Source organism: Pomacea canaliculata, linkage group LG8, assembly GCF_003073045.1.
Source record: "Pomacea canaliculata isolate SZHN2017 linkage group LG8, ASM307304v1, whole genome shotgun sequence".
Classification (NCBI taxonomy): domain Eukaryota; kingdom Metazoa; phylum Mollusca; class Gastropoda; order Architaenioglossa; family Ampullariidae; genus Pomacea; species Pomacea canaliculata.
The window spans coordinates 4,559,690-4,585,411 of record NC_037597.1 but is presented as its reverse complement, the minus strand read 5'-3'; the positions used below and the strand labels follow the sequence as shown (position 1 = coordinate 4,585,411).

Sequence of the window (25,722 nt, the reverse complement as noted above, 5' to 3'; positions counted from 1 at the left end):
TAGGGAGAGTTTAGTTTTCTTGTATCGGTTTAGATTAGCAGCGTGTGTGGAGTTGTGTGCCGTTAATAAACCAGGTGATAAATAAAGGTATTTTATTTATTTATTTTGCATCGGTTAAAACACGTATAGTGATATTTGTGGTTAATGTGTTCGATTGGATTAAGCAGACGACAGACGCCTGCCGGTACGCCATTGTCGTAATGACTATCGACTATTTATAAGAAAGTTATACCTTAGCTTCATTGAAATAAGAGTGATTTGAATCAAAGGGAAGTTGTGAGTCCGACACAATTGTTTTTACAGATACCTGCTGTTGACACACAATCATTCTTCCTGTTTGTTTACATTTCTCTCTGACGTCACTTCCGCAACGTGATTTTTGACGACGGTGGTTGAAATCATCTCCCTTGCAGGGTTGTCAGCTGAGAAAGATGCAAGGCTTAGGCTGGACTCTAATACTTCTGTTAGTAGCTTGTACTCAAGGCAAAACAGTAAGAACATGAAACGTTTTTTTTCTCTCGAAATTCTGTAATTTTTAATAGGTTTATCAAGAACGAGCGAGACTGTGTGAGTTTGGTTACACCCATACGCCGTGCAGACAGTGATCTGAGATACAGGATGCACGTTATAGGATGTAGTGATGTCAGCGACTTTGACGCACATTTGAGGTTTTGTACAAATCACTGCCCTGCAAATACGAAAAAGATTTTGCTCTGTGATAGCAGGACACCTCCCTATTTTCACAAGAAATGTCCTTCAGTCAGAATGTTGATCTTCTATTTTGACTTGAAATGTTTTGTACTTATGATTATTTTCTGCATTATCTACATATTTTTTTAAATTTACGGAATGGATACTTCTTGGTTGGAGATGTTTATTGATGACATGATATACTATTACCACTCAGCTCAGCGCATTAGCCACAATATTAATAAGGGGCGTTGCACATACAACAAGCTCACGGTTTGATGAGGTAACTATGTAAACAAGATTAGAAATAATTACGCCATTGCTACGTCAGCCTAGACTGTTGTAGAACGTTCGAGCTACACCTAGTTCCTTCTGGAACCTTCGACTTATGCCCGTGTAGTGTATAAGCACATCTTGTTTGACAGTGAGGGTCATACTATAGTGACGCAGTCGTGCTTGTACAGGTAGATATATTAAGTAACTGAATAGAACAGTATGGTACAACTATTGTGGACAAATAAAATGATAGTAAAACTGTTAAGTAGTTGTACAACAATATCATGAGTAGCCTAAAGACAAGGTCGGCTTTTAGCTATACTATCTATGGTAGTCTATTGTTAGAACATCTCTTGGCTGAACTTCCAACTCATTTGCACGCTGGATGTTATTTTATGTCTCTAAAGGACAGCAAACACACCAGCAATAAGGACATTGTTTCCCAAGTTTCTCAGACGCTGATACAACTGTGGACTCATTGCTGAAATTCCGTCACAACCAATCAAGAAAGGCAAGCTCAAAGTAATTAATGGATGAAGAAGCACAAGCATCAAAGCATGGCAAGGAGACTGTAAAGACTAAATTTCATGGAAACTCTACATCAACTGTTTGACATTGCTGCCTGCTAATGTGAGGATCTTGGTACATGCATATGTAATATGAAAGTATCACAAGCGAAGGTGTCAGTTTTTTATGGACCAGAGAACCACAGGAAAAATGCTAATTGGTACAACAACAACAGGACAGGAAATATGTACCAGTATCAACCATTGCTTTGAAGGCAGACCGATATGTGGAAGAGACCAATTGGAAATGCATTGACTAATTGCGCATTATTGCCACTTTCTGATTTCGACTCATTGCCAACTGTGATCCTCTTCCAGAAATAGAAGTCGGCGAACTTAGTGATGACCAAGCATACCTGTACAAAATGATCACAGCTATTAGAAGTGGAAGCATCCGTGACAATTTACAGCAGAAAAAGCCTGGGCGCATGTCCATGGCAAGATGGTTCACAACTGCTAGCAAGATATGTGGCAACAGTGCAGCCTAGTAACAAACTGTAATCCCTGACACACTTTATTGTCTACTTGCTATGGACCTACATGGTTTAGCATTAAGTGTTGCCCAAGATGCACTGATGAACCAAAGCACTTCAACAAATTAACCAGCAGATTTTGCTATCATCAGCCTGCAGGAATATAACATGGCCCATAGTGCAACGGAATGCACGCTGGGCCCATCAGGAAAATGTTGATTCTTGGAGATGACGATGAAGTCAATAGGAAAGCAACAAAAAGGGAAACGTTTAAAAAATTAGATTTTTGCTTTTTTGGGGACAGAAAAAGGGAGGTGTTCTGCTCATTGCAGATTTCTCTGCTATACATTTTTGAACTCAGCATAGCTGGTTGTACAAAACCTCAAATGTGCCCGTTGATCCGTTACAATTCATTAGCTGATGCTACACCCTTATGCACAATACAGCTGTGGTAGTCCTGTGCTTGCTGTTGTATAGACTCAGACTGTATTACATGTACAGAATTTTGCTTGATGTGATCTAATTTTGTAAACCACATGGGCTGTTTATCAATAGTTTTTTTTTTCCACTCCCTTCCACCTATTTACTATGCTTCTGAATAAATCATAAATGTGATTTAAAATTGTAGGAACCCACAAATATTTTAATCTTCTATTTATCACTGTCAGTTTAAAAAAAATATTATTAATTTTTAATAAACAGCACAGGAGTTTGCTTTACTGAATTTTTTTTAATCTGCCACCATAATTCTTTTAAAACATTAGTGCCCACAACTTTGCCCCTTACATAGTATATAATATCAGGTATATATTTGGAAATAAATGTGTCAGGTGTTATAAAGAACTCAATAATAATATAAATGTAATTTAGACCTTTCAACAACTAGGTGAGCCTTACTGAAACTTGTGAATTTTAAGTTACAGTGTTGCAAAACAGTGGAACCCTCTCTCGGTCCATATCTGCCATTTACCCCCTATCAATTTCTTTCATATCAATCCACAAAATGCTAGTTCCTTTTCTAACCCTTTCTTTTCACTTTTTAAAATTTATTACTAGTCTACTTGCTCATCTTCCTCTGTTACTTTATGACATGCAATCCTTACTGTTTGTACCCTTGTTACTACTTTTGTCTTCTGTTTTACTTTTAATTGTTACTTGTCTGCATGATTGCATTCTCTTTACATTCTTCATGTGATGTGCATGTCTCACATTCTAATCTCAAGGACTGAGAGCATGCTTTTTCATAAACTTGATCATGTTCTATATAAACCACATATTTATTATTATTAAGGAAACAAACTTTGCTGCAGACTGACCAAGCATATACTACAAATTAAAGAAACAAAATCCCAGGAATGGCTTCTTACGCTGCACATTTTACAAGTTTTTTTCTCTTTAAACAAACCCTTAAAGGAATACTTAGCAAATACATCAGTCCAAAGTGGAGTTCAGTATTTGTATTTGTTTAAAACAAAATTTCTTTTATCAGAAAGGGCAAGGAAGACCAACTCGATGGATTTCCAAAAAGGAGGCACTGAAATATCTCACAGTTCAGATGGAGGACATGAAAGGGTTTCGTGAAGAGCGGTTAAATCCAATGTTAATTCCTCGTGTCTCTGGCACAGACAACAATACGTTGGTGAAAGAGGTAAGAATAGTTTAAGTTTATTGTCGTGATCATGCCTATAATGAAAAAAATTAACAGCTGACTTAGTAGGAGGCTATCAGACACTAACTTAGACATATAATGACATTTGCAGAAATATTCAGATACCTATCCCAAGTATTTGTTTGCCTTTTTTTTTTTTTTTGTGATGATCACTTAAGTAAACACAAACTAGCATTACTGCATCAACATTAGTGATATAGGGTAATGGTACCAAGTTGTTCTACATTAGAATTGTGTAAATGGATCAGCGTATGTATAATGTATTAAAGTCTTCTAAGATTACTTGTTTGGTGCATCTGGTGGTCTGTAATTTCTCACCAATGACAAAAGTCATTGTCATACTATTTTAAAATGCGTCTTTCTCATTTTTGCTGTTGTTTCATATTTTAGCATATTGTGACACAAATGAAAAACTTGGGATGGAAAATTGAAGAAGACACTTTTGAAGATGATACACCCTTTGGACGGAAAAAATTCACCAATGTAATTGCAACTCAGGATGTTAACCGAGCACGGCGCATTGTGCTGGCGTGCCATTATGACTCTAAAGATTTTAAAACAATGGAAGGGCAAGATTTCATTGGTGCAACCGATTCTGCTGTTCCCTGTGCCATTCTTATAGAGACTGTAAAGCAGCTGGATTGTCTTCTGCGTAAAGGTCCAAAGGAAACAGTGCAGTGAGTAGTTATGTGACATGAGTAGCAGGCATTATTCACGTTACATTGTTAGCTTCCCTTTCATGAATACTGAAGAACTTTGGAGCTTTAGCTGTAAGTTTAAAATCACTGGGATCACCCATAAATTCTGCATATTATTTTCTTGCTGTTCATAACCAAATCATGGAAATCTAGTATTTATATTATTTTTAAATATGTATAACCAATCAACCTATACATCATAGGTGTCATTATCTCTTTATAATGATAATAATAAAAATGTGTGATATTTATATAACGCATGATCATTCTCACGAAGGAGCATTCTCCTAGTGCTTGAGACAAGAAGGAGACACGGACAGCATAGGAAGGACGGAAGGAGAAACAACCATGTAGACAAGTAATAAAAGACAAACATAGAAGACACAAAGAGGGATCAGGGAACAAACAGTAAAGATAGAGAGTATCATAAATCTGCAGAGGAATGCGAGCAGGCAGACTAGACAATAGACTGTAATCACAACTATTGACAACTAATCAATAGATTAAAAAAGTGAACGAAAAGGTTAGAAAATGAACTAGCATTTTGTTGATTGGTGTAAAGAAGTAATGTTCATGTGGGGTATTTTCTGCACATTGTTTTGACTGTTCCTGGTAAATACCGTGCAGGGTGAAGACTTGGCTCTGCAGCTGGTGTTTTTTGATGGAGAGGAAGCTTTTCAGCAGTGGACAGCAACTGATTCTCTGTATGGAGCACGGCATCTTGCAGCCAAATGGGAGGAGCACTCCCTTCTTAGCCCTGTTGTGAGTAGCGCTGCTAAATCAGTCTAGCTGCTAATGCATTAGTTTTTGTTACACATTATTTTTTAGTGTATCAACCATGGACTGTGTTGTTACCAAAGTGCTAAAAATTTATTTTAAAAAAAAAATTAGTAACACTATTTTCACAAGTTCTTGTTTAAAAAATTAAAATATATAATAAATTTGAGCTGTCAAAAGATTTTTTTTAAGGTTTTATTAATCTTCTTTCAAAGAAATTTGGGGTAAACAGAAGTAAATTAGTAAGAATAAGAGGAGATTGAAATGAGTGAAGCAAGAAGCTCCTGTATGCCATTTCGCAATTTTCTTTTTAATAAGATAATAGTATCTTCCTAACTTATGGGTTATGATAATAGTCTGGGGCATGCTTCAAGTTTTCAGTACTGTCACATGTTTCTTGCAGCGGGAATTCATTCTCTTGGACCTAATTGGTACATCAGATACACGTTTCATCAGCCACTTCTCTTCCACCAACAGCCTGTATGAACTTCTGATGAAGATAGGTGAGGACATTTATCAAAATTGTCTGGTGTCTAGAGCCAGGTATGTTGAAATTGGGGGTGGGACACCTGCTTTGTGTCAAATCAGTAGGCTCAGAGCACAACAAGTGAGTCCACCAGTAAATTTCTTAACCCTCTTAGCACAGCATAAAAATACAATTGCGCAATGAAACAATGGTGGATAACTTAAGACACCAAAGACAACAGTGGGTGATGTTTGTTTTTATACTTTACTATTCTCAGGTAAACATTAGACCAAGAAACATAAATTTTTGGAAAGGAGAAGATTTTAACTTTGCAATAAAAGTAATAAAAAAAATTGCCTACTTTCACTCTGGTGACAGCAGTAATCCAAGAAATTGACAGTTTACTATTCTTGGGTCATGTGAGCATTGCCATGTTCGTGGCTCATTGTACTCTGCCAGCAAAGCCACAATCGTGGCCGTAAGAGGGTTAAAATCACCATGCCAACACACACACCTAACATACCATACAGAGGTTTAAAAAGTTGCATTCCTTGTGATAAGTTTTCATTCCATTTCTTCTCTTCAAAGAGGTACATAACATAAAAACATAAAAAACTATTCTTTTTGTAAGATATAGAACTAGTTCTACCATTAGGCGAACTTGGCAGTTGTCTAGAGTTCAAGCACTGAGAGGGCCACAGACGTGGTCTGGGTTTTTTTTTTTTTTTTTTTTTAAAACACCGAATTTTGTTATGGAAAAGGTTATTCAGGTCAGTCATTTATCCATTTATCTACAAGTATTGAAATAGTGATAGGTTTAGTCTTAGCTATTTCCTCAATGATAATTGAAACAATGTATGTAGGCTTACCTAATACTATTACCATTAGTTGCAGTTTTATTTGCCAGCATACATGCTGCAGTTTAAGGCTTTCCATAGTTTCTTCAGAAGTTGATAGCAACATAGCCTAGCACCAGTTGACCAGGGTTTATGTTTATCAAATTGCTTTATTCTTCAGGCATTTTTAAAATAAAAATTGGCTTCCCACTCTTCAGAGAACTAAAACATTTGCATTAAATATCAATCCATGGTAAACGCTTGCATGATGCACTTGCTTGCTTTCTTCGGCAGAAAAACACTTGAGTGATAATGCGATGTTGTCAAACCGCCGTTCGCAGCGTATTTTTACCAGTATGCGTGCAGCTGGTGGAGTAGAAGATGACCACATTCCTTTTCTAAAAAGAGGTAGGTTTGTGTGTTCACTACAGATGGCTATTGTCACAGAGACAGCACACTACAAGTGCACATTCTTCATTCAGCAAAACAGAGATCTGTGTATTTCCCAGTGTTTGAGGTTTAGCCCAAACAGTCCAGAGATAAGTATTGTGTCTTTTAAAACAATGCTTCAATGATAATAATAAAATATATGCATGCTTAGCCTTCAAAAAGTCTATGGCATACCATATAGTTCCCTGACAGACGTGGAGATCAGTCCCCCAGACAGATGTGGAGGAGATGTCCACAGAGAGGCAGAGACAGCTGGCATGACATGGTCCCAACTGGAAAGGGACGCCCAGAACTGGGTCCGATGGCGGGGTGTGGTTGTGGCCCTATGCTCCACTGGGGGCGAATAGGAACAAGAAAAAGAAGATACCATATAGTTACAAGAATAACTCTAGGATCAAAAAATTTTTAAATAATGAAGCATGCCGGTCATGAATAACCTTCCCTTGAAAACATTCCAAAATTCCTCATGCACCAACATCCAGCAACAGTACAAGGCAGTATCACTGTGCATCAACTGCCTGCATGCTGTCTAAAATGTTATTATCTTAATCTGGTCAGAGGAGATACAAAGGAGGTCTTGCATTTGTAAAAGGTGTATGATGCTTGGTAAGACAAATGTTTAATAAACAATCAACATTTCAATGTCTGCAGAATGGAAAAAAAAATCAAGAAAAATGTGGATTTCTTCTGTCTACAGGTGTTGATGTTCTGCATCTAATATCTACTCCTTTTCCATCAGTTTGGCACAAGATGACAGATGATGCTGATCATCTAGACTTTGATCTTATTGGTGATTTCAGCCGCATTTTCCGTGTTTTTCTAGCAAATCTGCTCCACCTTGAGCCTGAAAATATTGGATGTCGTAAGAAGTAGTTGTTACAGTTTTTGATGTCAGAGTGGAAGGGGTTATTGGTCAGGTTGCATATATTTTATTACTCCGGAGTAATGATTTTTTTCTCAATCCAATACAAATATTAAAAAATAAAATACTGACAGGTATAAATATCTTTAAAATTAGAAAAAAAATCACATACCTTTTAGTTTTTTTTTATCTGTAAGTAAACTTTTTATGGCAAATGTTTGGTTACATACAGATTGTTCCGAAACTGGGAGTTACTTTTAAGCTGTGTTCATTTTTTTGAAAGTAGTCGCAAGAAGTTACATAATAATAAGACATTGTATACCACAATTCATTGCTGTGGCACAACCCAAATTGCAAAGGTGTGTTGAATTTTCATGCATTTTCTTACCAACAGGAAAGTAAATAATCAGTTTAATTCATTTTATCTGGAAATGTCAGAAATTAAGAAATGTCAGCCTAACTGACACTTTATAGAGTGTTTACAAGAGATTATGATATCCTCCCTCTCTTCTGGAGAGTTGAGGACTGCATAGTAACATTGTGCAGAGCATGCCTACTGTTCCCAGTATGGAACTAACGAAGGAAGTCTGTGATCATTGTTTTCATGTTTGTGTGATTCAGTGTCATTTCAGCATAATGATTTGTATGTTAAAATACGTTATTGTTATTTATAGTTGTTCACTGGGTAATGTGTGTACATGAAGTGTACACCAGTTCGTGTCTTTAGAGTTTATTCAAGTCTGAGGATTATTAATATTCTATCACTGCTGCTTGATTGCTAAAAATTATCAAGTGGGTGTGGGAATTTAAAACATACTTTTGTTCGGACTTTTATGTGGTAAATGGGTGTTTTTATTGTTGATCTGAAAACAAGTTGCTAAAAACAGTTATGTGCATTGTTTTCCACAACCTATATTATTAAGAAATTGGTGGCAGTTTGGTTTCATCTCTATGATTTTGTTATGATGTTGATTCCCTCAGAGATTTCTGAATTCTGCTTTACAATTACCTCTCCTTCCTCCCACATCCTCAAAAAAAAATTTAGCAGTTAACTGAATGTTTTAAATCTGATTTGGTAGAACATAGAAGTATATTTTAATGTTTTGCTGCTGAACTTTGTGGGTCAAAAATAAAATTTATACTTTGTTACTAGTGCAATATGTTGATGTGGCAGGTAGAGACATTGGGGTGCTACTTATTAAATGATTTCTTTCTAAACCATTTTTTTGCCTAGTGATAAAACAATGATAAATCCTAATGTGACTAAAGCTCAATTATCATTTCAAGCAAAAAAAAAAAAAAAAAAGAGGGAGTGGGGAGATGAATGTTCATTGAAATTTGAACATTTTATTTAATGGCTATAAGCCCAGGGGCATTTTTAGTTCAGAAAATGTGGATTGTAGAAAATCTTGAATTGTGATTTACAAAAATTATTATTTAGCTAGACCAAGTTTATTTGAAACCATCATTGTTTAACTTTCCATAATCACTGATAAAAAGGTTGTCTGTAGGTGGCAGGTGCTAGAGAAGAACTTTTACAGTGGCACAAGTCCAGTTTGAATTCTATAGGTGTAAAAATTGCAATTAGTAAAAACAAGAACTGTCTTATATTTATATATATTTTAACATTGCCTCTCATGTACTTTTAACTGTATGCAAGACCTACAGTGCCTTACTGCGTTCTTCCATCACCTACTCTGACATATGTCTTCTCAGGTAAAGCTGCCAGTAGATTTTACAATGTTCTGCCAGTTAGAAAATGGCACAGGGATTTACAGTACTGTTGTAAGTGATCTTTGATGTCTAGTTTGGACTGGGAGTGTTGAGGGAAGTCCCCCTCATTTGAGACCACACAGATTTAACTAAATCAATGATATCTGGCTAAAAAAGATTGGTGCTGTATTCAACCAAGGCATTATCATGAAGATTAGACTTGAAGTCTTATTATGTTGCACTGTGTAATTGTTTAATACATGTTTTATGTAATGCAGATTATTTTCACAAGCATTTGAATATGTGGGATCGCAGACCTCAAGTTTGTTTTTACTATTTTATGTATTTTTGACATTTTGTTTGATAGTTACTGGTATAGGTTTTGCAAGAACTTGCTATAAAGGGAGATCATATTAATATTTTTATTTTTGTGATGAAAAGGTTTTCCATTAGACTCAAAGCTGTGAGGATATAACAAGTCATGTCTTTAGTTACCGCTAACATGACTGAATATCACCCATTACGATGTCTTATAAAAGTATCTGCCCTTTGACAACATTTTTTTTTTCTCCAGAATTTACATTTAGCTTGTAGAAGCAGACTATGCACTATAAGTTCAGCCTGATGTACATTCCATATGCATATAGATGGATAGTTTTTACAGATGGACCGTGTGATTGCCAGCCAGCTGATAGTTGAGAAAGACGGGCTGTCCAGACAACATTGTGATATAATTACCACTATTATTTTTTTATTATCTGTAAAGGTTAGAAACTTATGACAAAGAACTTATATTGTGTCAATTTGTATTTTAAAATTGCTTTTGGTATTTTTGAAGCCTTTGTAAGAAGTGAGTTTTTTTAGTCTCAGTGTTATCATGTTTACAAAACAGATTTGCACAGTAGAATGTGAATTGAACGTAGCTGGTACTTCTTTAAAATGCAGCTGCTGCAGGGCATTGTCTAGTTGTCTAGTTAACTCACTGAGTACGAGGTGGAACTGTGAAGTAGCTCTGTGACAGCCACAGTGTGCACTGAGCTTGTCCAGTTAAAGCTGTTAGTATTATAAAAGGGTATCTCTTGTTGGAATTAGGCAATGGTATGCAGTGATAGAAATCAGTCATGCTAGACATCTTCGTGAAAACAAATTTTACCATGTAGCTTTGTTTATAAAATGGAAAGTCTGTGAATAATTATTATATGCAAAAAATAACAGCTGCCACTGAAACTTACTTTACAAACATGAATACAATTTTTCAGATACAGGGTTTCTAGATAATGACCAGCTGGTACAAGCAGTTCTTTTCTTTTCCCACCAGACTTAAGGAAACAAATCTATTTTTCTTAACACTCTTTGTCAGTTTTGGGGTTCATCCCTTATTTCTATGGTTTAGTTAGGTTTCGCGAGCTACAATTAACATGCTTTTCCATTTTTTTTTTTACTTGAGTGGAAGAAATTTTAAACAAGACAAATTTATTTTATCAATATATATATTTATGTTCATTTTACCTGACTGTTTCTTATCTCTGCCTCTCAATTATAGTTTAAAAATATGAATGGTTAAATGAGGAGGAAACACACAGTACAAAAGCAGGTTTGGCATTTTGCTAGCTTTTCACTGACTCCTTTTGAAAAAAAAAACCCTGTAGCACATGCTACAGACTAAAAGTGTCCTGCTGTGATTGCTTAGGATGACAGTTACTAGAAACCAGAGAAATCAGATGCTTCTAAGCATGGTAGTTGCAACACTCTCCAAAATGTCTGCACTAGAAAATTTCATCTGGAAGATGTGGGCATACAAAAAAATGCAAGACACAAATGGAGATGAAAACATCGGCTTTATAATTCTTGAAAACTCTCTGCACAAGAATATCTCACCCCTTCTATATTTGGGTACACAGAAACCCTCCATATTTACCCTCTGTATCAATTTTTTTCTTTTAATGGCATAAGTGATGGGTTTTAAATAGCTTGCTGCCATAATCAGCATGAAAAGATACTTAAAGTGCACTGGCTTATGAATTTTTACAGTCAGACGTTTCAGTTAAAAATGTATAAAAATAGTTGTTTTGTACATCCCCTTGAAACTAAGGGTCCAGCATTGCGAGATTACTATAGACATATTTACTAAACATTTGACCAAGAATGCAATCAAAATATTTTGTTGATTAAAAGAGTATACAAAAATCAACTGTCCTATGTCCTTATTCAAATTTGTACATTATATTTATATATTATCACACAATGTTGGACTTTTCAGCACAGTTAAAATTCACCACATGCTTGCATCTGTCTAACGAAAAACATCAATGGCAAGGCACAACTGTACATTAACTAAAATATGATTTGCTTTAAAATCTACGGGCACTGCAAGTGCAGTCTTCTACCTTTTTATAGTTAGTCCACAACTAGAAGGAAAATGCCAGTCCCAATTATGTACATCAAACAACACAAGTAATGATACAACTCTTAGTCCAGATGGAAACAGTTTTGAGTTTAAGCGTGAAATGTGTGTGTGCCTGCATAATATATGGATATGTACATCTTTGAACTCAGATTTGCACATTACTTATAGTACTGACCACAAAAACAACAGTTCCAAATACATTATGCTGCCATGGTATACCATGATCTCAATATGATACAGCTTCACAATAAGTCTGTAATACCGAAACATAACTGCAGTCCCCACTACAAAGCTTCAAGCCACACAAATGTGAAAACATCATTTCAGACTGATATCCTGTATCTACATCACCTGCTGTCAAAAAAAAAAAAAGGGGGGGGCTATGAAAATTGCATTCAACAAAATCAGAGCAATTCTGTTGATGGCCAAATCGTTTACTTGAGCAACAAATATATTTCATTTGTGCAAAGGACTCTGTAGTTTTTTTTTTCTTTGTTTTTTTTTTTTTTTTGGTGGGGGTGGCTTTTTTGTTTCCAAATTTATAGGATTTTGCAGGTTTTCAGTATCTTGTGAATAGGTGTTCAGACTTACCTGTTTTTGTTTTTTTTTTCTGAAAATACCTGCTTTAATACAATCCCTGAAAACCACATTGGTCTGCAATGTACATTTTCAAGCTTCTGGCTTAGTTCTGCTATAAGCTTCTGGGACACTCTGTCCCTAAGATTACAATGAACCATCTGTTAATGATTCAGGGAATAAACAAGATGCATCATTAATGAAACTGTTGAAGCACTTTTCATATTGGTTTTAACCCCACAACATATATTTCACTGACAGGTTTTTCTTCAAGGGCCACTGCTCTACCATTTCTGCGAGGATTGTACAGGCGGTCCTCGACTTACGATGTTTTGTTCCTACGTCGCGTCGTAAATCGATTTTCGATGTAAGTCGGAACATACGCTCATAGTGTACGTAAATAACATACTGTAAGCAATTATCCTATCCTAACACAGTAATTATCAAAAAACATATGTAAAATATGTTTAATAATGAAATGAAATGCACACCAAACACGAAGTTGGCGTTACGACGTTTACAATGCAAAACCACTGTAAGTCGAAACAAGGCTTTATACAGTAAATGGGAGATGTGTCGTAACCACGAAACATTGTAACTCGGGGCTGACGTAACTTGAGGACCGCCTGTATTTGCATCTTTCAAATCTAGAACAAAACCAAAACCACAATTTGCTAAAGTTTCAGTCAAAGAAGAGAAGCACTTTAGAAAAAAACCCGCATCTACATGCAGCCTACATCACCATGGTGCCATCTACACAAAGGGTTCAGACTCAACCACAGCACACACGCTTTCATCATTACCTAATCCGCGAGTTTGTATTCTCATGTTTTCTCACATTCCAGGTTTGTGTCAGTCCTGTGATATGCACGAGATGCTGCTGCTGCAGTTAAGAACAGCTGTAGACACAATTACAGCCTTCTTGGAGCTAACAAAGATCACTGTTTAAGGTGGCTGCAAATATTTTATATCCTGAAAGGTTCTGTACACTGCCTACAAATGACAGCACAGAAACAGACCACCTTTGTTTTGAACTCTTCAACTGTTTTATATTTACTAAACCACTCTTTCCACTGTACCCCTTCTCTTTGGCACCAAAAGTAACAACATATGAAATATTTCCATCCTTTCACCTCCAAGATTGCATATAGTCATTAGCTGTATCTACAACTTTCACTTTCTTGATTTCTTTGATGGTGTAACATGTCCCGACATATCTGACATTATTGTCTCCCCTGGAGGTACAGTTGACAGCTGCAGCACCTGCAAACAAAAATCTTTGATCAAAATAAGCTTTTTAATGAAAACAATTTTCTCTATGTCCCATGTCTTTGTTTCACCACTGCTGCCAAAATATACAAATTAACAGTACTAAGACCTACACTCCTAAAACAAATTAAGAAATAAAGTCAGTAATTGTACAAGTAGTGCTTTTCTATGCTGAAACTATGCTAGCAAACCCTCAAAGTATTAAACCATGTGGTTTCAGCATCTGCTTCACCAATAACATTAAACACGCCAACAACAGCTACACCCATTTCACTGTCACGAGCACTTCCTGGCATCCACTCTAGTATGCAAAACAACATCAATAAGAAATTAAAGATCATGTATCCCAGACCAAACAAAGTAAACAGGCAAGTAGTCAACCCCGAAAAAGCTCTGACACGATTATTCAACCCTCCAAAATGTCACCCAAACTCTTACCAAATTCAAAACTGATCTGCTGCATACATAAGATCTTTTGCTGTCATGAGATGTTTAAAGTATATTTTTTGTAAAAAATGATATGCTTCTCACTATTCATAAATTTGGCCAATAACATAATACTGTCATGCAAACGTAGTTCCAGATTTAACACACATGCTGGCTGGCTAAATCTCTCTAATACAGTCTCACTGAAATCCAATCCTACTGCCCCTGAAGGATATATTGCTACCTGGAGGAGCATAGGGCTGCAACAACAAATCGCCAGTGGACCTGGTTTTGGGCGGCTCCCTTCAGTTGTGCCTATGTGGTTCCCATGTCCTTTGCCTAGCTCTCTACTGTTCTTTTCCAAGTCTGCTTTGGTCTTCCAACTCTCCTCTTCCCCTGAGGGTTCCATTCAAGTGCCTGTTTGGCAATGGTGTCAGCTAGTTTGCACAGGGTGTGTCCTATCCAGCCCCATTTGCACTTTTTGATGTCTTGACTAGTGGCATTCTGGTTAGTTCTTTTCCACAGTCTGCTGTTGGAGATCTTTTCAGGTCATCTTATTCTCAGAATATGGCGTAGGCATCGGTTGATAAAGGTCTGGAGCTTGTTGTTGATGGCATTTGTCCCTCACCAGGTTTCAGAACCATACAGTAGGACTGCCTTCACATTGGTGTTGAAGATGCGGGTCTTACTGCTGAAGGATATATAATATTAACAGCATGCAAAAAGGTCACGTCGGTGTTTTGAGAGCTTACCTGTTGAGAATTAGCAAGTGAGACAGGAACAGGTATGGTAATAATCTGCTGTCCTCCTGCCAATGAAAATCAAATAACAGTCTCTTACTTGAGATGATCTGAGGGGTTACTGCACAAAATTACTCTCTCTGTTCTATCTGCACACACAGCACACCTTCATGCATGCATCTTTCTGCACGTTGAATACTCTCTCCTTCCATTTCTTCCTATCATTCCAGTCTGATCAGGTAAAACACCTTCTATGTTATACATCTACTGCAATCTGTACAACCCACATCAAAACTGCTACTGACTGACAGTGGACTTATTACGATTGATCGGAAAATAATCTTGTGAAAGTGTGCAGCCCTGAAGTAAGGCTAATGTCTACATCATTCAGAGTTTATAGAAACATCATTATTTGCCCACATTATTCAGAGTTTATAAAAACATAAATATTTGCCAACTTCCCTGCATCAAAAAATATAATTTGTTTCTTCGCACAAAATTTATATAGATCCTAAAGTGAAAGTGCCATTACTCATTTCTTTCAAGGGACAACTGCAAATATATGTGTAAACATGCATGGACAAGCAGGTTTGTATGGATGTAAGGATGAATCTATGTCTATATTTGGTGCACTTGTGCTAAGAGGTGAAAAACCAACTAACCACTCTCTGACTGTGGTATGGAGATGGCGGTGGCAGGTTGCTGGAAGTTGAAGATGGTTCGATCCCCAAGTGTTGCACTGGGCGTTGGTGTAGCATATACCACCCCTTGTGGAGTTTGATACATGATGATCTGACTTGGTGTTACTGCTGTTGTACCAGCACCTATCAATGCATATGTATAAAATAGTATTTTTGAGAGAATTAATGTTTTAGAGGTTTTTTGTTTTAAAAATGCACTGGCATTCTAGCCATTCCCAAATCATAGGAAATATGCCAAAATCATACAGGTAACCAGGTTTGAAGAATACACAGTTACACCTATACACAACCATAGACTTACTGGATAAAAAGCTAAGTGTTGAGGGAGTCGCTACTGATGAGGTTTCAGATGCAGCTGTTGTAATGGGCTGATCTAAAAGTTAAAAAAAAAAAAGGAACAGATAAAATGACTGAATGAGATAAGGTATTCAAATAAACACCAATAAAGCAGAAAACTTTGCAAGCATAACAACAACTTATTTTAGTTGTTAGATACATTTGCTTAAAACCAACAATACAGAATCAAGTCACCTTAAAATATTGGATGTATGTATGCTTTGAGGAAGCCAGACTGTTGCCAAATGAATCACCGAATAAACCTAATTTTCCTGACAAATCATCAAGATCTCTGTTTATATATATATAATCTATAAAGTACGTAAACAGCATTCAACTAATAATAATAATAAGTATTTATATAGCACATTTCCCCAGTTAGCAGAAGGTTCAATATGTTTTACATGAGAATGGCTAACACACAAAGTAAGACGGACACAAATGGCACATAACACACAGATAGATACAGTTTGCAAACAAGATAGGCAGATCATTGGAGAAACAAGACAGTGAAACCCACATACAAAGCATGTCTGAGAAGAATGGGTTCTCAGCTTTATATAAAGTAAAGTAAAAGTTAGCTGATATAGCTGTCAGGAAAGCGAAAGGTGCTTCATGGTAGGAGATGTAAAATCAAAATAAGCTGATGACATAATACGGGGGTGCCCAACCTACGGCCCACTCATTTTACGCAGACGCAACATAATTTTATTTTTAATGTCATGATTCTAGCCAACTTATCCAATCCTTACATTAACGGGCTTCTTTAAACTGGACAATGAATTCCAAGATAAAGAAAGCGAGCATAGCTGCTGTCTTGATCTTTACAATCTCTGGCATCATTACATTGTTGTGAACAACTGACAGTTTACCCAAACTGCATGTTCAGGCAATTTGTGAATATTTTTTCTGAATATTTTTTCTTTCATTAAATTTACTTATTTCAACTGGTGAAAAATGCCTTATGAATTTTTATTTATAAACACTTATTCTTCTCAAAGATAGAAATGCTTAAAAAAGAAATTGAATGGGTGGTACTGTCACTCACTTGTCATGGCAGTGACCAGCTGACCTGATACTGTACGATAAACTGTCTGTGGCTGTGTGGTGGAAGTGGAAACACTAAGCTGTCCAGGTGAAAAGGTCAAGGGCTGCCCACTTCCTACACCCCAACAAAAAACAGTGCATGAATGAACATGCACATGAAAACATAAGCAAGCCACATTCACATGCAACTGTTAACAACTATTTTCACAATTATCAGAAAAAAAGATGCTCATAATAACAATGCTATAAAGAATCAACAGTGTATGTTTTCCTTTGTCATGATTTAAACTCTTCCCTATCTAAAGCACTGCATTTATTATAAACCTTGAAGTTTTCAACCATATTACAGTGTTCAGATGTTTAAGAACTTTGAGAGCAGGATAGTGACATTCAATAAATGTTCAAAACTATACATTATACTTGTGCCCCAAAAGTACAACAAAGGGGAGGGAAATTGGTGTTTTACGCTGAGCCAGCAACTAAGAGACTATTTCAAGGCAAGGCAGCAAGCTCTGTAAACAGATGCCACAAGCAGAGAGAGAACAGTGTGCCTGAGACAAGATCTGAACCCAGGACAGCCAACCTTCACTGTATTGTGACGGTCGCTAACTGTTGCGCCACCGAGCCGCCCCCAAATGTATGACAAACATACCCTTGCACAACAGAATGCAATACTAAAGAAGTAGATGTATCCAACTTTGAATACACCCATGATAAATATCATCTTAGAAGTTCTGAGAACAATGGCAGAACAATGTTTTTAGGTCACAGATCCTTTCTTGTTGCAATTTTCTAGACAGAAGCAATACTAAGGCAACATATATAAATAACAATCCCATTCGACAGTTAGGAAAAATAAAGAACGATGCATGCAGACACACATGCACACCTGTCTGCAATATAAGGCCAGGGAGCTGGAGAGGAATGCCTGTCACTTTGCCACCACCACCTCCTCCTCCACTTTCACCTGTTGCAGGAGCTGTTACCACAGGTGGTGCTGCAACTGTGATGGGCTGGCTTGCGTAGGCAGTTAGCTGTGGAACTGTCGTGGATATAGGAACAACATGACTAGCAGAGGATGATCCGCCCACTGCTTGCTGCTGAACAGTATAAACAGGAACATGCTGGAAAGATTCCAACAATAAAGCTTTTAAAATGCATGCAATTTTCTTATGACAGCTTATATGTTGGAACAAATAATATGACAGGTAACATTAGGCTGCTACCAGTCCCTAAGGTAAAACCATAGGATTCCAGAGACAAGTAGCTGTAAAGGTAGTGTACATAGCATCATAGACTGTGTCAAGGACACAACACATGAAAGTTGGAGCCAACCCTCTCCTCCTGTAGCCATTATCTCCCCTGAAAAATCAGGAACCCATTTCTGGTGGGTGGGCAGAGGAAACTTTCTGTCCCACAGAGCACACCAAGTAGGTAAGTTACATGCTATAATATTGAAATAATGCTCACAGCCTAAGGGATAAATGTAGGTTGTATACCAAACAACAGGTAAGAATGTCAACATCACTATACAGGAAACAATCTGTAAAATACTCCAACTACCAAATCTTCTATTCAGTTTTGCTAATTGTAGCAAAGTAACAGTTGCATAAAGTGTGAGAAAAATAAGGATAAGCACTGGAACCCAATTTGTAAATCATGAAATATAAGAACTCAGAATGAAGCTAGTAACACCCAACAGAGGTGCTAATGCTATTGTTAAAGACCAACCCGAATGGTTTGTGTGTTGTTGTTTTTTTGTTTTTGTGAAGATATTGGTAGATATAGGTGATATAAAACTCCACCTGGCAACCCCCGGATAACCTGCTGGACCCAAGCCAGGATGAAGGAGGAGGGTTGGGCATGGGGCTAGCAACACCACCCACAAAAGACCTCTGCTACAGAAACCGCAAAGACAACACAAGTTTGTGTGGTGTAGTTGCGGTACTATACTCCATTGGGTGTGATTAGGAACAAGAAGAAGATGGTGATATAAACGTAATCTGTAAATTTCAGCCTCCAAAACCCAACCATCAATTAATTATTCGCTAGCAAAGTACATGATTCGCACCTGCGATCAATGAGCGCCGCTAACAGTGTACTACATCATGCTAGTGCAGCATTCTCAATGTTGCCAGCAGTCAACACTAAACACAAAGAGAGAATGAGCGACATTTCAGATTATTTGGATGTGAAAAGACTGCACCTATGGGTTTTGGAGGCTGAAATTTACAGGTTACATTTATACCTCTGATATCTACCGATATCTGCATAAAGCGCAAATCATCCGGGTTGGTCTGTAAGATCTTGATGCAGCAGTATAAGCTGCAGTGAAGAGCACTGCAGTGATGGGCAACTCACCGTGGCAGGTGGAGTCTGACTCTGAGAGTCCAGAGATGACTGCAGGGTAGCTGTGGCCATCTGAAACATAAATGTGCTTTTTTAATCACTCCATTCCCTGTCATCAACTGTCAGCACAGAGGTATTCAAGTCATACCATGCATGCTTAATGTGACAGCCTCTTGCTTGGTAAATAACTATCTGAATCCTACTTTTTGTGTTGCAGATGATACAAAAGCTGCAGCAAGTATATGAGACTTAATCAAATAAAATACAAATACAAAACAACTTTATTAATCCCTTCAGGAAATTATAAGCAGATCACATCACCAATAAGCCAATAAGTAGGTCCCATAACTGCCAATGTTTAGTGTGGCCTTTGCCACAGCTCAGTTAGGCAGCGAACATGATACAGGTCTATTAAAAAAATGAAATACACAATGAGATGGTATAAAAGGGGATAGGGAGTGTTTACCATAGTGGACCAGAATGATTATTAGTCCTTGTGATCAAAGGGTAATGACGGAAATTGTGAGAGCATGAATTATAGATTTCCTTCAAGAGATAAACAAAAATAGATATTTTAAAAAGTTAATGACAGAATTACAATTTTTAGTCCTATGGAGTGAGGGGACATTGAATGCCCAGAGCCAGCTGATACCAAATTAAATAGCACCACTTGGATGTGTTAAGAAAACAGAAAACCTTAAAAATTGGGCATACCCACTTCAGATAATAGCTCTCTAGCTATTTCTACTGTGTGACTAAAGTACTTGCAAAGGGTTTTTTAAACTCTGCCCTGATAATTACACAGCTTCAAATACTTTTGACAACTGCATGAAAAAATAACTGCAAGAGATGTAAAGACAAACAGATCAAACATCATTTAATTTCTACAAGATGTAACATTAGGAATAGCACTGCTACACTGAAACAAAATTATGCTGGCACATATTAACTCTTCAAATCTGGGCTTCTTCAGCAAGTATTAAGTTCAGGCCCACCTGTGTGTGTTATATCCAAAAGTTTTGGTATTTAGCTAGGTGAATAGCATTTGAATAGGGCTACATCTCTTAACATGGGAACAGGATGATGCTAATTTGAAGATTTGAACTTTTCCACAATTACCTTTTGTTTGAACGGTGATGGTGACACAAGTGCATACATGACGACAGCTAGCAATTTTTCACCATGTGTGATTATTCAAATCCATTAAAAACAGGATGAAACAAGGCAGTAATCATCAGTTGTAAGCCTGGATCAAAATTTTCATTTTGGAAACACAGTTTTTACAGGAAAGTGCTATTTCAAGATGGAATGTGACAGAAATTGGTTTTTCCTCCTAACTTTGAATTTTAATTATAATTTTGATACATCTTTTTGTCATGTTTACAGCTTTTGATTTTTTTTTTAATATTTCAAATTTGTGCATACCTGGGTATCATAATCAAAGGTCAAGGCCTGGACTAAAAGTGTCCATAAGAGTTTGCTCTTAATAAAAAAAATTAAAAGCCCCAAAAAAGCAAAAGTACTGATTTTTGTAAGAAACATATGGCACACCTTGCTGTCATCTTCTCCAACACTGTACGTTAACTCCGTTTCCTCAAAGCCTGAAGGGTTCATGCGCTGCTCCTGTGTAGTATGGGCAGAGGAGCCTGGTGGAGGGTCCGGAGAATTCAGACAGGTCTGTATGAGTGCTTTTCCACTGTCACTTGGTGATCATTGGCTGCAGCTTGCGTGTAGCAAATGTGTACACATGTCCTGTCTCACTAGCTACAAGCAGCATCACTTGTGTACCAGTCAGTGTTGACAACTCATAAGCCTGTTGAAATACAAGGCAAATGGAATGTAAGAACAGCTGGAATATTTTATAGTTACCATGCAGTTTACTAACATTTCTGCCCTACAAGACTATTTTCTTTGATTATTTACAAATAACCTATTATTCAAAATTCTAAAAATGGTTATGGTTTACTGGAAATGAGCAAGGATCAAATTTATTCTTGGTCTCTTAGTTTTATTTTATTTCTAGATGTATAACCTTCTGACATAACATTAACTGAAAAACATCTTGCTCTCTTCATTTGAGAAAGAGTGTAATAATCTTCCAGTCTTAGACATCAGTTAAAGAAGTTTACTACCTGGTCACTCTTGCAAAAGTTTTTGTTTAACATACTGAAGACTTCTGTTTAAGTCTCATGATCTGCAAACTAGCACTGGTGGTGCTGATGGTAAATGTCATGGCAACTAAGATTAGCATGGGCATGGGGATATCACAGAATTGTGAAAATATACATGGTCCCTATATAATAACTTATTAAATACACTCATGCTCATAACATATGGAAAAGTACCATAACAATATGATGCAAAATTACCATGACCAAAAAAATACATATATATCATTAATATCATTAATCATACAACAGCACTATGAAGCAATTAAGTGCACAGACATCCTTGCAACAACAAAATTTAAGAATAGATGTACTGTTTGGGTTGAAAATACTAGAATATGTTAAATGTGAAATAAGCCTAGCATGATGCAAAATAGAGTGTGGCTAATATCTTATTACATGCAGGAGAATAAATAATCCTATGACAACATTCTCAGCAAAATTTTGAGTGAATTTCTCAGTGAATGATTCTGTCAGACAAGCAGATCCTCAATGTGGGAATCCCCCTAGGGTGTGGTGCTTCCCTCCATCTTGTTCCCTGTGTACACTAATAAGCTCACTTTTAACAATGCTACTCTAAAACGTGTGACAATATAGCCCTAGTGGCCTATCTCAAGAATAAACAGTCCCTGTCACAGTACCTTGCCTGCACTGAGGAGCTAGAGGAATGGTTTGAACATAGCTTTTTGGAGCAGAATATTAAAAAACAGAGGTGATGGCCTTTGATATAGGATGTGAGGGAAGAGATGGCACCAAGCACCTCTCCCCATCACAGGACATCAACAGTCAGCAGATGCAGAAGGATGCCAGAGTTAAGACCCTTGGCACAGTCAAGGATAGATCTATTTTGTGGTCATGTAAACTATGTATAAATAAGCACTGGTACAGCCACATACTCATCAAAGACAAGGAAAGGCTGGCCAGAGTTCTCAACCAGGCAAGCAAGATAATTTTCAAAAAAAAAAAAAAAAACCAACAAAAAACACCCCCAAAAAACTTGCTCTCTGATATGTATCTCCATGATGTCAGAAGATGGAGAATCACATTATTGCAGACCTTACCCACCCTCTCAACCCAACTTTCAAGTACTAATTTCTGGCAGGTGATACAAAGTGTCACTTGCACAAAGAAATGCACACCAAAGATCCTTCATGCCGGCAGCCATCACCATCCTTAATGAGAAACACTCTTAAGATTATTCTGTCTCTTGGGGTTATTTTGTTGTATTTTAGCACTATTTTGGTTAGTGGGTGCTATGTGTTTGGGGAAGTGAGGTGTGTCTGTGCATGTGCATATGTGTATTAACCTGCAACATGTCCTCTAAATGTTCATGTGAGCTAAAGAAAAATTTCTGTTTTGGACTTGTGCCTTATACAGACAATATAGACTGATTAATTTTTGTTAATGTAATTTTGTAAATGCTACTGTACTAGAATAGAAAAAGGCATTGAATGGTTTTTGATTTGAAATATGGAATAGCAGAACCCCTCTCAAAAAGGGATCTAACTTATTTTGTCTTTTTATACCTTTATGTATATGATCCATTACTTTCCTATCTTGATGCAAACTCTATGTATCTATGTAAATTCAGATAAACCTACTAGCTGAATACTGGGCATATGATTTGAAGTTATCTTTTTAGATTTACAATTAAGTGTAAATAAGCTGAAAACAATAACCGAGCACTGTAAGTAAAAATATTTGCGCCTAACAACAGTTTACTTACCTTCTTCATGATTCCAGTCTTACGTTTACTGAAGGTTGTGTATCGCCTCAACTTGTTCTCAATAAACTCCATTTTAATCTTGACTCTACCCTTTGTCTTTTTTCCAGGCTTGAGGCCAGAGGTGGGCGTGGACTGTTGTCCCTGGCCGCAGTGGCCAGTGGGCAGTTCGCTGTCAGAGTCATCATCTCCGTCTGAACGCGTGGGGTCCACTTGCTCGAAGATGAAGTTATCAGGCGGAACGTGTGTCACTCCGGGCCCATTTGCAGTAGCAAAACCGGAGCATCCATTCAAACCTGTGGCGCTGTTCAAATCGGAAACTGTAGTAACTGCACCGGAATGGTTACTTGTCTGCATTCTTATCGCCAAAGGAAAATATCCAAGAGTTACTACCTTATTTTACGTGACTTCTGCCTTACACGGGAACCGTGTGCTACGATTAGATATATTCGGCCGCATGAAACATAGATCTACAACAGAGATGCTCGTTTCATGATATTTCATAATGGTATTGAGTCGTTATGGAATTTTAGAAATAAATGAGTTATTTTCCACCAAACTGAACTTTACAGTACAAACATCGCCAGTTTCAAAATGCAGGCGCAGGAATACCGTGATATTTCCTTCCATGGTGCGAGCCATGTTTGGAGAAATGGCGTTCCGAATGAGGTTGTGCGTGACCCTTATTTACATTGATTGACAGTTTTTGACCTTCGTGGGAAAATGTCAGACGCAACCAAACAATGCAACACAAACACATACTCTGTCAAAACTTTGGAGTAACAACACTCTACAAAAGGCTGTTGGGTAAGAAAAAAGAAACATGTAACAGAATCAACCGCAGAACGAAACATTTCCTCGTTAAAAAACACGCATCGCCAACTTAATTACCTCCCCAACCCCAAAAAATTAAACACACGCGCACTCTCCCAGTAGTCGCTTTAATGGATATTAGTTCGTGATTTGATTGAAAGAATAATAATGACCACACGTCGCATTTGTATCATAGGTTCATTATACTGTACTCTCTACTTACTATTTTTGTTTGTAATATTGTTCAAACCGATATATACTATACTTCTGTAGGCACATATAGCTATCGATCTTCCCTGAGTATGAGGTTTTATTATTAAATTCTCTTGTTGTTCATAATCCCACCTGTACTGTGTGACAAGAATTAAGAGGCTGTTTAAATTTTTTCTTCTAAAATGATGAATTTATTTATATTTTATCCACAAATACACAAAGCGTGTACATATTGCTGTGACGTCATGGGGCGGAGCTACCAGGAAAGAGCTACAAAGTTTAGTTTCGGGTGCCTTGTCCTATATAAGGTTTCCAAGGCCAAATATGGGCTCTTGACCATCAATCAAAGACATCATGAACGAAAACAAAGTGACACACATAGAATGCCAGACAACTGAGCCACGCAACCTGCATGGTTTCAATACCCAGCTTCACTGGCTTTTAAAAGAGGCAATACTTGTCATTCGTCATTTACATGACAGTGGCCCGTGCATGTACAAAATAGCATGGACACCGTGCAAAGGCGATCATGCAGGTGCCATTGAAAGTTAATTCTTCTTTGTCGTCGTTGTTATAATCATTATTTCTGTCGCTGTTCATGTTGTAACCACATATGCATGGTTACTACAGTATTACACTAGATACTTGTTAATTGTTGCTGTTGGTGAAAATTTTGCTTGCCGTTCAGTGTATAGATAGTAATTAATAGTTTAAGATTCGCGACGCGTATAGAGAAAATTTGTACTGGAACGGCAAAGGCGCGCACCGGCTCACTCGTTATGAAAAAGCGGTTTGGGGAAGGTAAACCAACGATCGAGGAAGAGCATATATCTATGGCATCGCCTTCGCATGCAAGTTGGCGCCGAGAAAAGTGAGATCTCTAATTAATTTCACCCCCCCCCCCACCTCAAAAAAAAAAAAAAAGTTTAAGGGACGACTTTTACCTCATGATATAAAAGAAAGTCCAAACAAAGCATCACTAAAATATCAGTTCTGTGCAATAGCTCACATCAACAGATAATTAAGCTTCTATAAGGATTGCAACATGAAATTTGACTATATTAAGGGATAATTGTTGCGAAATCCAGATTTTGTGCAATGGTCAATATACCGATAATGCAATAACGTTTTTGTGCTTTTGTTTGCTCTAATTGTTTGTTGTTTATGAAAATGTTACTTTCGATCCGTTACTACACATCGTTTAATTGGCTTTACAACACGTACAAAGAAAAGTTATACTTAATTTAATACGCGTATATATATATATACTGATCTTGTCATCCGATAACTTTCCGTAGACATTTACTCTTTTTTTTTTTTTTTTTTCATTCGCTCGGATTAAAAAAATGCTGTAAATAAATTTTTTTTAAAAACTTCAACCTATTTCTGACCCAGTTCTGTAGCAAGGGGAAAACGGGGTTAGGAATTATGACGACTGTAGATATTTGCGCATTTGCGGGTAAAGGGATACAACGCGA

At 37.1% G+C, this 25,722-nt stretch overlaps 2 protein-coding genes and 1 long non-coding RNA gene across 3 annotated transcripts; 2 read left to right on the top strand and 1 right to left on the bottom strand.

Annotated features, from left to right (window-relative positions):
* The first annotated feature begins 333 nt into the window (after window positions 1-333).
* LOC112570310 (glutaminyl-peptide cyclotransferase-like) lies at window positions 334-11,667 on the top strand. Its single transcript, XM_025248695.1, has 8 exons — window positions 334-491; window positions 3,495-3,653; window positions 4,065-4,351; window positions 4,650-4,662; window positions 5,000-5,134; window positions 5,553-5,652; window positions 6,746-6,859; window positions 7,599-11,667. The coding sequence occupies exons 1-8, from the start codon at window positions 432-434 to the stop codon at window positions 7,772-7,774; spliced, it is 1,044 nt and encodes a 347-aa protein (XP_025104480.1). The 5' UTR covers window positions 334-431; the 3' UTR covers window positions 7,775-11,667.
* LOC112570083 lies at window positions 1,056-2,720 on the top strand. The gene is made up of 2 exons (XR_003100584.1): window positions 1,056-1,154; window positions 1,374-2,720. It is a non-coding gene; the product is annotated as an uncharacterized LOC112570083 (long non-coding RNA).
* LOC112570082 (serum response factor-like) lies at window positions 11,298-23,886 on the bottom strand. Its single transcript, XM_025248301.1, is given in 10 exon segments — window positions 11,298-13,722; window positions 14,907-14,962; window positions 15,557-15,718; window positions 15,897-15,968; window positions 16,980-17,093; window positions 17,868-18,102; window positions 19,340-19,399; window positions 20,879-21,031; window positions 21,033-21,140; window positions 23,222-23,886. Coding segments are annotated over 10 exon segments (1,404 nt in total). The 5' UTR covers window positions 23,576-23,886; the 3' UTR covers window positions 11,298-13,632.
* Window positions 23,887-25,722: the final 1,836 nt, after the last annotated feature.